At 40.1% G+C, this 17,636-nt stretch overlaps 1 protein-coding gene across 2 annotated transcripts in view; it reads left to right on the top strand.

The window, feature by feature from the left end:
• Positions 1–17,636, top strand: part of LOC126336011 (protein HID1) — an 89,680-nt gene that overhangs the window by 41,332 nt on the left and 30,712 nt on the right. For both annotated transcript variants that reach the window (XM_049999501.1, XM_049999492.1), the window contains exons 12-13: positions 11,217–11,450; positions 16,943–17,148. In XM_049999501.1, the coding sequence (XP_049855458.1) occupies positions 11,217–11,450; positions 16,943–17,148 (440 nt within the window). The remainder of the gene's footprint in view (positions 1–11,216; positions 11,451–16,942; positions 17,149–17,636) is intronic.

Genomic DNA, 17,636 nt, shown 5'->3' with positions numbered 1-17,636 from the left:
ACCAACTGCATCGTGAGAATGAGTATGTACTGTGGTGGGAGGGAAGAATAAGAAATCACGTAGTGAGCAAACTTATAGGTGCTAATTTCAAAGTAATGTTGCAGGAAATAACTCTGCAGTCAAGTAGAAAGAGCTTAATAATCAATGATATCACTCAAGGATCTGATCTAGTATAAAGAAAGTGACAACAAATAAAGGTGTCACTACAGTAGCTTACATGACAGTGTGGGTTTTCAGATAACAGTGACATCCGACCTTAAACAGATTACTTTTCTATGTACTCTCTCAACTCAAGGTGAAAAATACACCAAATAACAACAAACAGTTTAACAGGAAATAAACATACCTACAACAAGCCATGTTAATCCATTTAACACAGTAAACTGAACAGGACAGTCATAGTGTTGCAGCCACTGACCCATATGCTAGCACACCAGGTACATGGCATCTATCGTGCGTAGTCAGTATCACCATTTACCCATCTCAGAACACAAAAAAAGTTACCACTTTGTACTAGTAATTAAGAAACCAATGCATCTGTCATAGAAAATTACTAGGGATCAGTTAAGTTACTAGCACATTGGGATTGTGACACGTTCCACATCATTACGAAGTGTCGTATTCATGATCTATGGAACAAGTATTAATCTAATCTAATCAAACCTTTGCTTCAAACTTGGGTGTAATAACACCTTGGCTTTATTGTCTTTATCGTCAATAACAATACAGTTTTAGGTGCGTGATTGAGTACCTGCAATATCAGGCACACACAAATCAGTAATGCATGCAAAAAAGAAAAAAAGAAACAGAAATCCTGTCACCATGACTTTCAGCCTTAATTTTAAATGAATCAAAAACAATGCCTCTTCCAGTGCTGATGTAGTGTGAACCCACTATAACCCTATATGAAAAAAAATAAAAGGTCACTCATTACATCAACACAAGGGAGTAGTAACATAATCCATCTTTTCTATGATTTCGTTATTAGAATGGCTGCTGTAGTGTCCAACGTTTATCACTAAATCCAGTCTTCACCTCTTCCAGGTTTATTTTGCTGTAAGTTCGGAATTAGCTACTTTTCTGTTTAGGAATTATTGATATGTGTTTGTATCAGTGCAGCGAGTTTGCTGCTCACCCACAGTTGTAAATTAACATGAATCTTGCATTGGCAGTAGTATCTCAGTTCATGCATCTTTAAAGCAACAAATCGCAACTGCTTACTGAGAAATGAGCTAACCATTCATTGTATTTCTCACTACTTATTTCAACAGAATATAAATGGATCACCACTTGCAATATACACGGTTATCTTTTCCAGTGTGTACAAACTCTAGGGTGATCAATGGGAGGATATGGAACAAAAAAGTTCTAATGAACTTATGTCCAGAAATGCATGGTTGCCATGCATTTATTAATCATTCTTTGTTTCAGAGTCTGTGGTCTAATATGCACTGTACCATGCAGCCACAGTTAAAATATGTGTGGTTTCCTCCTAGAGGGTGGTACTGTATCTCATACGTCATGCCCCAGTGCCCACTTCTGCCATAGTCATTGGTAATGTTGTGTCCGATTAACTTCTCTTGCTGATTCGTCTTGCAGTGGGTGTGATACAGAATTGTACTCAATGGCTCCATACTCAAATCACAAGCTTGCCAAAATAGTGTTTACTTATGGAAAGGCAAATGGCAATAGGCAGCTGACAGCAAGGTTTTATCAAGAGACCTATCTACACCAACAACCACCACAGCATTCAATGTTTGCTGCAGTGTTTCACTGTTTGCCTGAGACAGAGGTATTTTAGGAAGCAGGAAATTATGAAGGAAGTACCTGAAATGTTCGGACATCCCAGACTTGGAGGAAAATGTGATTACACTGTGGAAGGTGGCTGCCATGCCTGTACCAGGCAGTTGACCCACCAGGACAGGGTATGCCAGATATCAGCGTGGAACATTCTTCATGACAATTGCTACTACACCTATCACTTACAGTGTGTGCAGGGCTTACTAGCAACAGACTTTCCACATCAGGAGCAGTTTTGTCACTGGTTTCTTCACCAGGTAACCACGATTCCGGGATTCGTGTCATCCTTCTTATTTACAGATGAAGCAACCTTTACACGGAGTGGTATCTTTAACTTTTATAAGTCATCTGTGGGATAATATGCAGAGCATCTGTGGGATAGTCTGCAGAACCTCCATGGTATGGTGACAGTGAATCATCAGCACCGGTGCAGCCGGAAAGCGTGGGCTAGGATAATTGGCCATTGTATTTTGGGACCAGTCTTCTTTTCACATCACCTAACAGGCCAGAACAATCGGTGTAGTTTTTACAGGTGACTATGCCTCCCCTGCTGAAAGAACTGCCTTTGATGATTCAAAGGGCTATGTGGCCACTACATGATGATGCCCCAGCCCATTTTGCTGTTAATGCTTGGATGAATCTCAGTTGTGTCTTCACTGGTTGATGGATCAGATTGGAGGGGGGAGGGGAGGGGGGGCTGTCCAGCTCCATGACCTGCTTATTCACTGGATCTCAAACTGTGTGATTTCTGATTATGGTTCAATCTCAAAAGTTTTGCATATGCAGAGCCCATTTCAGATGTGGAGACAGTAGAGCAGCATATTCGTGCACCATTCAGATGCAGCCTGGCTGATGTGAACATGTCAGAGAGAACATGCTACTTCATGTACAAGCATGCATTGAGGCACATGGAAACTATTTGCAACACAAACTGTAACTGTGTCTGCATGGTACAGTGGATATTAGACTGCAATCTCTGCAAGAATGTATGATCGAATAAATGGTTTATAGCATGGAAACCATGCTTTTCCTGACATAAGTTCATTAGACCCTTTTTATTCCCTACCCTCTCATCAACAAATTCCAAGAGTTTGTACACAGCGGAAAGAATCACCCTGTTAGTGGCAATCAGTCCAGTACCATTATTGTAAGTTCCAGTCTTAAATCAGTGATTTCTACTTACTGTATCAAACATTTTGACAATTGACAGACTACAAAAATTATTCTCTCTCAAATAGTTTTCCAAATACTGGCTATCTATTTAATGCAATATGAAACTAATAGATGGAATAAGTCTGTTTCAACTCCTGACTTTCAAAACTTATTTGATAACCTTAAACTTCAGATTAGTATTGAAGATACCACTTTGCAATCCTGTTAAAGACCCCCCACATGGGTCACCCTATTGAAATCTTATACTTAACTTGCAGTTTGGGCATGGTATAGACCCAACCTGGTCAAGGTCTGGTACACAATTTGGCAGGTCAAGTCCCAATAATCAACTGCATATATGCCTCATATTAAACTGTCAAGGGAACATTCTACAAAGTATATGGCACACTACTTCCCCCTGTGACAATAGGGTTTTTCTTTTGAGAAGCCCTACAAAGAAATGTACCACGCTACTTCCCCCTGTGACAATAGGGTTTTTCTGTTGAGAAGCCTTCGGTGTTCTCAATTGCAGCCAACTTTTGGGCTTAACATGATCTTTGCCACTGGAAGCTCCCATTTTTGACTAGTACTGGCTGTGATCATCCCAGCGTTGATGCTGCAACATATACAACAAACATATATAAGTTGCCACACAGATAAATTTCCAAATGTAATCCTTGTTTCAATGTTTATTGGCAACTGGATGCCAAGCAAGAGGAAAGGTGAATTACAAATTGTGCTTCTGACAAAGCACAGTCACAGAAGCAAGCCAATAATTTTGCCTGCATATTTTTAGGCTTAAGATCATGTCTCATGGCCAAATACTGAAGATACTGGTACATTTAACATCCTCTCTAGAGTCGCATGGTGAAAAGCAGCAGTCCTTTTTCTCAAAACAGCAATCAGTTACTAACAGGATTACTAGTTCCCTCAGAATTCAGATGAAACTGGAGGTTGAAATTTGCTATGGATACGGATGAGAGATGTGCATGAACATGTGTGAAATATCTTTAAAAGTATGTAAACATATATCTGGAACATTTAGCCATTTTTTGACATAATCACCATTTCTGTCGATGTATTTTTGTAGATGCTGTGTCAGTTTTTGTATGCCTATGTCATACAAGCTCACCACCATGCTGTTTAGAAAGTTATAAACCTATTCTTTCACCTTGTCGTCAGGGGTGAGTCAGTGGGACCACAATTAATGCTGACAGGTACTGCGAGATTCTGAAAAAACTCGAATGGGCAATTCAGAACTGGAGAAGAGTAATGTTGAGCAAGGGCATGCACATTCTCCGTGACAACACTCACCAGCACATCACTCGGCAAACCATTGGTCTTCTGCAACAGTTTCAGTGGAACATAATAACCCACCCATCCTATAGTCCTGACTTGTTGCGCAGTAACTATCACCTGTTCCCTAGGTTAAAAGAACATTTGGCTGGATAGCGATTCAGTTCCGACAACGAAGTGAAAGAAGAGGTTCATAACTGTCTGAACAGCATGGCGGCAAGCTGGTATGACATGGGCATAGAAAAACTGCCACTGCATCTACAAAAATGCATCGACAGAAATGTTGAGTATGTCGAAAAACAGCTAAATGTTCAAGCTGTGAACTGATGTAAACCATTGTAGAAATAAACAGGTCTATGTACTGTGCAACTTTTTCATAAGCTATTGACTTCCTTTTTCCCAGTTTCTCACGTAATAAACAATTGTTTCAGAACTTTCTTATAGTTATGTCTGCACAATGATGATACTATGTAAACTCTGTCGTGTTTTCACAAAAGAAGGAAATTTTAATGTGGCAAAGAGAGAAATGTAAATCTTACTCAAAATTCACCATTCTTGAGGCTTCTCTGAAAGTTACAAATGGTTAAAATATCAGACAAAAAGAAATTTCTGCTTTTGTTGAATTTTCAGTGGAATTATTTCGAGATACTAACCAAATTAGAGGTGACGGCAAATCTTTTTAAATGGTCACTATGAAAGGTTGAGCATGGAGGGATTCCACACAATATTTACAAAAAATGAGAGTGTAAGCCTCAGTTTAGAGTGGCACTTCCCCTACAGCACCTGCCTGCAACCCCCCCACCAGCACCACCTCCACTACCTCTCCTCCCCAAGTGTGCCCTGCCAGGTGAGCATCTACCTGCCACGTTATTCTACATGAACTCTACCCTGTACCACTATTAGTTAATTCCTTTTCTGTCCCACGTGCAAATAGAGCAAAGGAAAATCTCTTGTCTGTATGGCTTCATACCAGCCCTAATTTCTTTATTTCATCTTCATAGTCATTATGTGAAATATATGTTGACAGCAGTAAAATCTTTCTGCAGTCAGCTTCCAATACTGGTTCTTTAAATTTTCTCAATAATGTTTTTCAAAAAGACTGTTGCTTTCCCTTCATGGATTCCCATTTGAGCTCCGGAAGTATCTCCATAATACCAGCACTGTGCTTGAACTTACTGATAACAAACCTAGAAACCTAGCAGCCCATCTCTGAATTGCTTCGATGTCTTCCTTTAATCTGAGCGGGTGGAGATCTCAAACATCTCAGCAGTATTCAAGAATAGGTTGCACTAGTGTCCTATACGTGGTCTTCTTTACAGAGGAACCACACTTTCCCAAAATTCCCCTAATATACTGAAGTCAACCAATTGCCTTCCATACTACAATCCTTAAAACTCATTTCATTTCATATTGCTTTGCAATGTTACGCCTGGATATTTAATCGATGTGGCTCTGTTAAGCAGCAAATGACTAATGCTGCGTTTCATCATCACAGGTTTGTTTCTCCTACTCATCCGCATCAACTTCAATTTTTCTATAATTAGTGCTAGCTGTGATTCAAAATTTGAAGTATCAGCACTGTTAAGAAAAGGATAGGTTGCTACCCCCATAAAGATGACACAGTGAGTTGCAGACTGGCACAATAAAAAGACTGTTACACACCGAGCTCTCCGTTGAAGATTTCTTCAGAAAAGGAAAGAAGAAATGAAAATACACACATTCGCACCTCATGCATAATGACCAGCTCTCTCTGGCCACTGCAGCCAAAATGCAATGTGTCATTTAGAGCAGAAGCAGCAATCTGGAGTGGGGTGGGAAAGGTAGAGGGATAGCAGGGTGCTGGCCGGGAAAGAGAAGTCACTGCTGCCTGACCGAACATAGACTAGCAGGGACTAGATGGTGAAAAGACAAGGCTGCCTAATGCAGCATCAGGAGACTGAGGGGCAGCAAAGGGAAGAGGGGGAATGAGGACTGTGAAGGAGAGCAGCAGAGAGGGGAAAAGGCTGGTGGTGTTGACACAGAGCAGAGCACAATGAGCATGGGGCACTTGAACTGGCAGGAAGCGAGAGGACAGAGGGGTAAAATGTGTTGGTTGAAGGGTTTGGAGATCATAGGTTACCTTAGGCTGTTAGACTGGGATGGTTTCTGGAGTGGAGAACGTGTTGTAAGGATAACTGCCATCTGCGTAGTTCAAAGAAGCTGGTGGTGGAGGAGAGGAAGGCAGATGGCCTAGGTATTGAAGCAGGCATTGAAATGAAGCACATTATGTTCAGCTGCATGTTGTGCCACAGGGTGGTCCACTTTACTCTTTGCCACAATTTGGTGGTGGCTGTTCATCCTGGTAAACAGCTGCTTAGTAGTCATACCAATATAAAAAGCTGTGCAATGATTTAGCAGGGCTGGGATATGACATGGTTGTTTTCACAGGGGGGCCCAGCCTCTGATGGGCTATGATAGTCCTGTGACAGGACTGAAATATGATTCCTGGGGAAAGGGGATGGGATTGAGAGTAGCTTAGACATGGACTAGGATTATGTGTAGGTTGGGTGGGGTATGGAACACTATGTTAGGAGGTTGGGAAGGATCTTGGGCATAATGTCCCTTAATGCAGGGCATGATGATTGATCATTGAAGCCCTGATGAAAGATGTGGTTCAATTGTTCCAGTCCAAGGTGGTACAAGGTAATGAAGGGGGACATAGTTAGGGTGAGCAGCAATCCATCCTCTTCAAAATTTTGTTGATTTTGCAACCTGGAGTTCACATTTTTTGAATGTTGAGGGGGGGGGGGGGGGGGTGAATTAAGTCTGGGAAATGCATGCTTTACGTGTGGTCAGTTAGATCTTGCATGCTCACAAGTAGGACAGCTGCAAAATTTCTTACGCAGAAGACAAAAAGACCAAAAATATTGTATATCTCAAGGCAATTAAATAAACTTATGCACAAAAAGTCTGTCTTTTATTTATTTTGTAGTTGTAAATGTATCTGCTTTGTATAGGTTTTCCTACTTATAAAGAGTGAGGCAATGCATTGCATTCAAAATGCAGCTAGTGCAGTATAAAATGAAGTTCATAGTTAATAGTAGTGAAAGGAAGGTGAAAAACAGACGATATCTAAAATATATTTTTGTGGTGATACAGATGCCCATGCTTGATGGTGGATGGTAAATATATTAGTTTGAGATAGTACAATACAAGAACCCGAATTGATTTGATCATGAGTGCGTTTGATACTATTGTAAGTAGACAAACCTAACAAACATGTAGATGTATGTCATGAAAGGTGGGGACAGGAAGATCTACTAATGCAATGGATTTTGTGTGATGTGAAATGTACACTGATTTTGTCAGTGCAAATGTAAAGATATGTATGACGGGAGCATATATTTCAAGTTGAGCCAGCCTTGGCTAAATGTGGGTGCACCAGGTTACAAAATTAGCAGATGTGGTTTGCATTATAACTGTCTACAACCTGGGAAAACTTGAAACATTTGTCCCTACTTCTGTATCAAAATTCTTTATACATTATACATTAACATCAGTGAATTGCGATCTGAATCTGAACCTGCTTCCTGTTACCATCCAAAATCTAATTTCAGAGTCTCTGTCTCACAATGTTGTAACACATCTGGTATCTTCCCATGTCTCCAGGTCTTTTCAAAATACAGCTCTTGTAATTCTAGAACAGTGTATTTGTGATTACTAGCTGAAATTTATTCCAGAACTCAAGCAGTCTTATTCTACTCTCATTCCTATACCACACCCATATTCATCCAAACCTCTGTCTTCGATGATTATTAGAATTTTGTCTCCCTTTACATACTGAGTTAACCATTCAGTGCCCTCATATTCTCTCTCTCTTCACTATCTGCTTTTGACATCAGTATATATACCTAAATTGTTGTTGCTGTTGGTTTGCTTTTGATTCCGATGAGAGTAATCCATTCATGTAACTGTTCACAGCAACTTACTCCTTACCGTATTTTCATTGTCTGTTGTTGTGGTCTTCAGTCCTGAGACTGGTTTGATGCAGCTGTCCATGCTACCCTATCCTGTGCCAGCTTCTTCATCTCCCAGTACTTACTGCAATCCACATCCTTCTGAATCTGCTTAGTGTATTCATCTCTTGGTCTTCCTCTACAATTTTTACCCTCCACACTGCCCTCCAACGCTAACTTGGTGATCCCTTGATGCCTCAGAACATGTCCTACTAACCGGTCCCTTCTTTTTGTCAAGTTGTGCCACATACTCCTCTTCTCCCCAATTCTATTCAAACAACTTCATCATTAGTTATGCGATCTACCCATCTAATCTTCAGCATTCTTCTGTAGCACCACATTTCGAGAGCTTCTATTCTCTTCTTGTCCAGACTATTTATATTCCATGTTTCACTTCCATACATGTCTACACTCCATACAAATACTTTCAGAAACGACTTCCTGACACTTAAATCTATACTCGATGTTAACAAATTTATCTTCTTCAGAAACGCTTTCCTTGCCATTGCCAGTCTACATTTTATATCCTCTCTACTTCGACCATCATCAGTTATTTTTCTCCCCAAATAGGAAAACTCCTTTACTACTTTTAAATGTCTCATTTCCTAATCTAATTCCCTCAGCATCACTCGGCTTAATTCGACTACATTCCATTATCCTCGATTTGCTTTTGCTGATGTTCATCTTATACCCTCCTTTCAAGACACTGTCCATTCCACTCAACTGCTCTTCCAAGTCCTTTGCTGTCTCTGACACAATTACAATGTCATCGGCGAACCTCAACATTTTTATTTCTTCTCCATGGATTTTAATACCTACTCCGAATTTTTCTTTTGTTTCCTTCACTGCTTGCTCAATATACAGATTGAATAACATCAGGGAGAGGCTACAACCCTGTCTCACTCCCTTCTCAACCACTGCTTCCCTTTCATGTCCCTCAACTCTTATAACTGCCATCTGTTTTCTGTACAAATTGTAAATAGCCTTTCGCTCCCTGTATTTTATCCCTGCCACCTTTAGAATTTGAAAGAGAATATTCCAGTCAACATTTTCAAAAGCTTTCTCTAATTCTACAAATGCTAGAAACGGTTTGACTCTCCTTAATCTTTCTTCTAAGATAAGTCGTAGGGTCAGCATTGCCTCACGTGTTCCAATATTTCTATGGAATCCAAACTGATCTTCCCCGAGGTCGGCTTCTACCAGTTTTTCCATTTGTCTGTAAAGAATTCGCATTAGTATTCTGCTGCTGTGACTTATTAAACTGATAGTATGGTAATTTTCACATCTGTGAACACCTGCTTTCTTTGGGATTGGAATTATTATATTCTTCTTGAAGTCTGAGGGTATTTCGCCTGTCTCATACATCTTGCTCAGCAGATGGTAGACTTTTGTCAGGACTGGATCTCCCAAGGCCATCAGTAGTTCTAATGGAATGTTGTCTACTTCGGGGGCCTTGTTTCAACTCAGGTCTTTCAGTGCTCTGTCAAACTCTTCACGCAGTATCGTATCTCCCATTTCGTCTTCATCTACATCCTCTTCCATTTCCATAATATTGTCCTCAAGTACATCACCCTTGTATAGACCCTCTAAATACTCCTTCCACCTTTCTGCTTTCCCTTCTTTGCTTAGAACTGGGTTTCCATCTGAGCTCTTGATATTCATACAAATGGTTCTCTTTTCTGCAAAGGTATCTTTAATTTTCCTGAACGCAGTATCTATCTTACCCCTAGTGAGATAAGCCTCTACATCCTTACATTTGTCATCTAGCCATCCCTGCTTAGCCATTTTGCACTTCCTGTCAATATCATTTTTGAGACTTATGTATTTCTTCTTGGCTGCTGCATTTTTATATTTTCTCCTTTCATCAATTAGGTTCAATATTTCTTCTGTTACCCAAGGAGTTCTACTAGCCCTTGTATTTTTACCTACTTGATCCTCTGCTGCCTTCACTACTTCATCCCTCAGAGCTACCCATTCTTCTTCTACTGTACTTCTTTCTCCCATTCCTGTCAATTGGTCCCTTATGCTCTCCCTGAAACTCTGTACAACCTCTGGTTTAGTCAGTTTATCCAGGTCCCATCTCCTTAAATTCCCACCTTTTTGCAGTTTCTTCAGTTTTAATCTACAGTTCATAACCAATAGTTTGTGGTCAGAGTCTGCATCTGCCCCTGGAAATGTCTTACAATTTAAAACCTGGTTCCTAAATCTCTGTCTTTCCATTATATAATCTATCTGATACCTTTCAGTATCTCCAGGATTCTTCCATGTATATAACCTTCTTTCATGATTCTTGAACCAGGGCTTCTACCAGGCGGCTTCCTCTTTCGTGTCTTAGCCCCCAATCCATATTCACCTATGATGTTTCCTTCTCTCCCTTTTCCTGAATATATATATTTTTATCTCATCATACATTTCTTCAATTTCTTCATCATCTGCAGAGCTAGTTGGCATATAAACTTGTACAACTGTAGTAGTCGTGGGCTTCGTGTCTATCTTGACCACAATAATTCGTTCACTATGCTGTTTGTAGTTGCATACCCGCACTCCTATTTTTTTTATTCATTATCAAACCTACTCCTTCATTACCCCTATTTGATTTTGTGTTTATAACCCTGTATTCACCTGACCAAAAGTCTTGTTCCTCCTGCCACCGAACTTCACCAATTCCCACTATATCTAACTTTAACCTATCCATTTCCCTTTTTAGATTTTTTAATGTACCTGCTCGGTTAAGGGATCTGACATTCCACGCTCCGATCTGTAGAACGCCACTTTTCTTTTTCCTTATTTTCATATTCATAACAAATCCTATTCCAGGTACACATTGTTCTTCTGATGCTCATATTAACTTATATTAATCTGACTAAAAGTCCATTTCACTTCAATAACTAGTATTAAATCTATATTGAGCCTTTGCATTTTTCTTTTGAGATTTTATTTTTAGTGTATACGTGATCTATTTGAAATTTTCAGGGAACTCCAATCTTGTGTACACAATTATTCGCAAGAGGCAAGTTTTCCATGCATTGGCCAATCTTCCATCAGATTATGGGACTATTTCAAAGTCCCTCAGTAAAAGAACTCGCCGTCACCTACCAAGCACGTCATCTGCCGAGAATGTAAAGGACCTTCCTAGTATGGAGGGATCACATCCAGCATTGCCTGCTGAACCTGGAACACTTAAGGCAACACTTCCAGACACACCAGGTAAATTTTAGAAAAAAAAATTCAACACATATAAAGTACATAAGCATATGCGTCGGAGCAGTAACACACCTATTTCTTGAAAGTACACCATAGTTTGTCACTAAAAAGAGTTATTAAGTGTGATACAACCAAAAGTGATGATTTCAAGCTCTCAGATCTTTTCTTCTTTTGTAGGAAGGCTCAAAGGAGGCATGATTAAAGTAATTAATTTTTTCAGCATCTTGATTGCACCATAATTAAAAGGGGGAAAAATCTGGATAGTTGTTGCAAAGTAAGGTAAAATGAATAATTGAAAATGTTTTTGTGAGTTAGTAATTTACAAAAAAATTATACAACAGTTGGAACTTAAATAGTGGCAACTATTTGTTCACAACCAATACAAAAGATTTACATGTTTGCATCTGTTGCTGTCCTTCAAAGTAGTCACCAGCATTGTGTAGAACCTGCTGTCAGTGATGTGGAAGGTATAGTATAGTGTTAGCAGAGCCAGTTCTGTTGATGGTGCGAATGGAGCAGTCTGCTGCCTGTCGAATCTCTGGTACAGTTCTGAAGCGAACGCCACAAAGTAGTTCCTTCATCTTCGGAATCAAATAAAAGTCACAAGGACTTAAGTCCGGGGAGTATGGTGGATGGTACAGTACTTCCCAGTACCATTGACCGAACAGAGCAGCCACAGATTGCGCTGTATGCGCCCGCGCATTGCTGTGCAAAATGATGGGTGGGTTGTGCAGAAAGTGTCACCGCTTCTTTCACAAAGCTGGTCACAGGAGATGCTCGAAAACTGAACAGTGATACGACTTGAGTCCTTTTGACTTTGATTTGATTCCAAAGATAAAGGAACCACTTTGTGGCATTCACTTCAGAACTGTTCCAGAGATTTGACAGGCAGTAGACCGCTCCATTCGCACCATCAACAGAACAGGCTCTGCTAACGGTATACTATGCATTCCACATCACTGTCAATGGGTCCTACACAATGCTGGTAGTGGACTGATGACCTCAGATATTAAGTCGCATAGTGCTCAGAGCCATTTGAACCATTTGAACAATGCTGGTGACTACTTTAAAGGACATTAACAGGTACAAACATGTAACTCGTTTGTATTGGTTGTGAATAAATAGTTGCCACTATTTAAATCCAAACAATACTATTTCATAGGTTACCACTCTTTCTCAATGTTAATCGTGTGCTTTCATGCGTACAGTTGAGTTTTTGATTCCATTTTATGCACAGTATAATGACAACTGATCCAGTCATCTTGTTCAGGCATTGCAAGTTGAGCTCTTATGCATAGACTCTTATCTACACAGTTAAGTATTACTGACATTGTGCCACTGTTTATAGCACAGTTCGACTCCTGGAACAGGTACATTCTTTGGTACTCATTTGTTTTTGATGCCTTTTTAGGAAGGTCATCATACTGAAAAATCAACCTTTCTCTTGGCAGAGCTTATCCCACATGTTTATTTTGTGAATCATCATCTCACCATAGAGGATATCACATGATCTCTAAGGTTTTCTTGGCTTCTCAGCACACTGAACTTCCAAGTAAGTTGTTGAGAAAAGTGAGCATCAAAGTGCGCAATTGCCACCAGGAGTCAAATTTAGCTATTAATAGCCATGCGTCAACAACTAGACTAAACAGTCTGGGTGGAGTCTGGGCAGTAAGTAAGCAGCTTAACAACAGAGCTCATGGCACCAGAAGCAGGTGGCTGGTTTGATGTATTGTTAGTTCTCCTTTTTAATCTGTGTTTTTAATTATAGATCACAAATAATGACATAAAAATGAAATACTAGAGATGAAATTCTACTGTGTCATGATGACAGATGCTTGAAATCATAGTGTTTGTACCAGTCTTTGATCACAAGTTCAAAGGCTGACGTAAAAACTCCAATTTGAAATATGAAAACTGCAATTTGAAATATAAAAATCCTCTTCGTGTCGCCCCCCCCCCCCCCCCCCCCCCCTTTTTTTTATTGTGAAGCGATTTATATGTACAATGTGAACTTGGATCACAGTGACCACAGGAACATAAATCACAGTCCGTCCCAATGTCCATCCAGCAACCTGTTAACTGTTCTACCTAACTTGTTGTTGTTGTTGTTGTTGTTGTGGTGGTCTTCAGTCCTGAGACTGGTTTGATGCAGCTGTCCATGCTACCATATCCTGTGCAAGCTTCTTCATCTCCCAGTACCTACTGCAAGCTACATCCTTCTGAATCTGCTTGGTGTATTCATCTCTTGGTCTCCCTCTATGATTTTTACCCTCCACGCTGCCCTCCAATACTAAATTGGTGATCCCTTGATGCCTCAGAACATGCCCTACAAACTGATCCCTTCTTTTGGTCAAGTTGTGCCACAGACTTCTCTTCTCCCCAGTCCTATTCAATACTTCCTCATTAGTTATGTGATCTACCCATCTAATCTTCAGCATTCTTCTGTAGCACAACATTTCGAAAGCTTCTATTCTCTTCTTGTCCAAACTATTTATCGTCCATGTTTCACTTCCATACATGGCTACACTCCATACAAATACTTTCAGAAAAGACTTCCTGACACTTAAATCTATACTCGACGTTAACAAATTTCTCTTCTTCAGAAACGCTTTCCTTGCCTACCTAACTTAATATTCAAAACAAAGATTCCAAGACTTACCAAGCGGGAAAGCGCCGGCAGACAGGCACATGAACAAAACACACACACAGAATTGCTAGCTTTCGCAACCGATGGTTGCTTCTTCAGGAAGGAGAGGGAAAGACGAAAGGATGTGGGTTTTAAGGGAGAGGGTAAGGAGTCATTCCAATCCCGGGAGCGGAAAGACTTCCCTTAGGGGAAAAAAAAGGACAGATGTACACTTGCACGCACACACACACACACACACACACACACACACACACACACACACACACACACACACACACACACACACACACACACACATATATATATATCCATCCGCACATCTGTGCGGATGGATGTGTGTGTGTGTGTGTGTGTGGTGTGCGTGTGTGTGTGTGTGTGTGCGTGCGTGCGTGCGAGTGTACATCTGTCCTTTTTTTCCCCTAAGGGAAGTCTTTCCGCTCCCGGGATTGGAATGACTCCTTACCCTCTCCCTTAAAACCCACATCCTTTCGTCTTTCCCTCTCCTTCCTGAAGAAGCAACCATCGGTTGCGAAAGCTAGCAATTCTGTGTGTGTGTTTTGTTCATGTGCCTGTCTGCCGGCGCTTTCCCGCTTGGTAAGTCTTGGAATCTTTGTTTTAAATATATTTTTTCCCATGTGGAAGTTTCTTTCTATTTTATTTACATCATCATTAACTTAATATTCAAATATTGTTGATGTTGATGCTGAAAGACACAACGAAATGTCAAATAAACTACAGCTATCATAGCGATGCACTCATTTTCACATAATAAGGGGAGACATTTAATTGTTTCACACTAAATATCTTTTGATACATTACTAGGGACTGGAAAATGTAGCATCTATTTTTTTTGCAAAATTCATGTCTATTTTTGCCGAAATTCCATCTACTTTCTTTGTTCATAAATGATTACACACACAAATTTAAAAGGTTGTCACACTACATGAGCTAAGACAAACAAATTATCAGTTCTTTGAAACTGACTGTCAAAAAAGTGCTGATTGGGAACTTCTTGACTGGAATGTTTGCCTTTGCGAAAACTTGTAACACCTTTTTCTTCTGAAATGGACTTTGTTTTCTTCATTTGTCGGCAGCATTTAAGCTTTCAAAAATGATTGTTCCATTGAAAATCAGCAGTATTTTCCCACCAGTTAAGTGAATGCCACTCTGATATGAAGTTTTTCTCTGTACATTCCCCCCCCCCCCCCCCCCCCCCCCCCCCTCCAATTTGAAGATTAGTAAATCTGCAGACTACTAGTTTCAACTTTTTATGGGCATTCATAGCCATACGACCCAAGCTTGACAACACTACAGATAGAACTGACAAGGCACTAGCATAGAAGTAGAATCGAACATATGGTAACTTGTTTTTAACGTTAGGGGAAGAAATTCAGTGCTGCCAAAAAATGTTACAGATTTTATTTTCCGATCATATATCTCAGAGGGCAGGCACTATAGTGCCATTACAGCCTATAGGCTGTAATGGCAGATGCCGGCGAGTGTAAACAGGCTATAATTTTGACCACCACAGAGGAAGGAGCAGTGCAGACTCCATCTCCGTTTTGCTGGGCAGCAGCCTGCAGCAGACCTGACACATTATCACAGGGATTGCCAGTCTCTGCTGATGTTGTAAGGGTTGTAATCAAAATCCTTGGTGGACCAGGATTAGTCACTTCACTTATTAAAAAACAGAAAACAACAAGCAATGCACTACACAAAGCATTCACGTGCGGCTACCGCGCAGTTGCTTCTTGGATTTAGCAAAATATTGTTAACGATGTAGCTCAGGTGTGACCTCTGGTGGTACTTGATGCAGCTACAGTTCAAAACATCTGCCATCTAATTTGTCACATTAAAACTGCCCACATTATACTATTTTTTGAGCTTTAGCTAACAGGCACACACATGGGTTTCTTTCTTATAAAATGCTTGGTTCCATGACTGACTACTATGTTGCATTATACAATGTGAATCTTAAACAGACCATTCAACTGTCCACATTGGCATGGCACGAAATCGCGGAGCACATTGGTGCATCATTGCGTTTGTACGTTAAATTTTGCAAGTAGGTTGTTGGGCACATTATCTTTCCAAATTGTGGTTTGCCAGATGATGTTCAATGCTAGTAACTACTTACATTTTTGATATTGTATGCAAAAACATAACTATGTCAAACTAGCTCTGATAAATAGCTCATCTGGATACAACTTGTTATGAAACAGTGTTTATTAAGTAATTTCACATTTCAAGGCAAAATTCTCATCTATTTCTCATTTATCCCAAAATGCAAATTTTTCCGGTCCCTGTGCACTCCAAACATTGCTAATGTATATTCAGCTTCACAAACCCACAGCGCAACTCATAAAACAGTGACCAATGTGTGTTTCAGACCTTTCAGTTACTGAGATAGACATATTATAGGAACATTGTTACTGTTAGTCACGGAGGAAACAGGTCATGAAATATCTTTAATTTATCCAGAGATGTTTAAAGTGAAAATGTTTGGTGCAGCTTCATGTGTGTATATCTGTAAGGAACATTATTTTAGTCTCTCTCTCTCTCTCTCTCTCTCTCTCTCTCTCTCTCTCTCTCTCTCTCTCTCTCTCTCTCTCTCTCTCTCTCTCTCTCACTCACTCATTCACAGAGAGAGAGAGAGAGAGAGAGAGAGAGAGAGAGAGAGAGAGAGGAAGGGGGGGGGGGGCACTGGATTGAACCCAAGGTCTCGTTGTACTTGCCATACTGCTCCTCAGCTTCTACATGATCTGTGCTTATTTAAATCAGAGGTGTACATCAGAAATGTTGATTGAACAAATATTTTAACTGTCTAACCTCTTTGTTTCTCACCTAGGTATTGATAAAATGACTGAGAAAGAATCCGCTCACCCATCAGTACAACAACTGTGTGACTTAAGTGCTGCAGCAGCTGTTAATGGAATTATGCCAAATGAGCCTCTGCAGACTGCAGGGTCTCAGCCAGCTAGCCAGCAGGGAGGCACTACTGATAGTGTGAGACAGGTAGATGGTGAGGAGCAGCCACCACGACCAAAAAGTGTGGTTAGTTTGTTCTCATTTTACTTGATTTATTACTTAATACATATAAGATGCATGGATTGATCCCAGATATGTAGTTTACTGTTTACAGTATTGTTTATTGAATTGAAAGCCTTTGTCAGGTTTAAAAATATGCCTGCAATCTGCATCCTGTGGTACAACAGATAGTAGGCTTCATGGAAGAACTGTGTAATTACTGCAGCCATGTCTATCTCTTTTTTTTAATGGTGCTAAGAATCTAATAGCAGTTTGTTTTGTGAGAAAAAGGCACTAATGTGGGACAGGGTAATACTTTCAAGTATCTTACTAAAGGTGGGACTTTAATGATATTCATCTGCAGTAAATAAAAGAAAGTATTTTTGCTAAGAATATCTGTACTGTGTCTTCCATTACAATTTGTGGATATAAAGGAACATTACATATACAATTACAGTTTGTACATTCAACATAACAGTGCATGAACTCTATCTGACAGCAAAAAATGACAGTTC

This window comes from Schistocerca gregaria, chromosome 1 (genome assembly GCF_023897955.1).
Source record: "Schistocerca gregaria isolate iqSchGreg1 chromosome 1, iqSchGreg1.2, whole genome shotgun sequence".
Taxonomy (NCBI): domain Eukaryota; kingdom Metazoa; phylum Arthropoda; class Insecta; order Orthoptera; family Acrididae; genus Schistocerca; species Schistocerca gregaria.
This window is presented reverse-complemented; position numbering and strand designations above follow the sequence as displayed.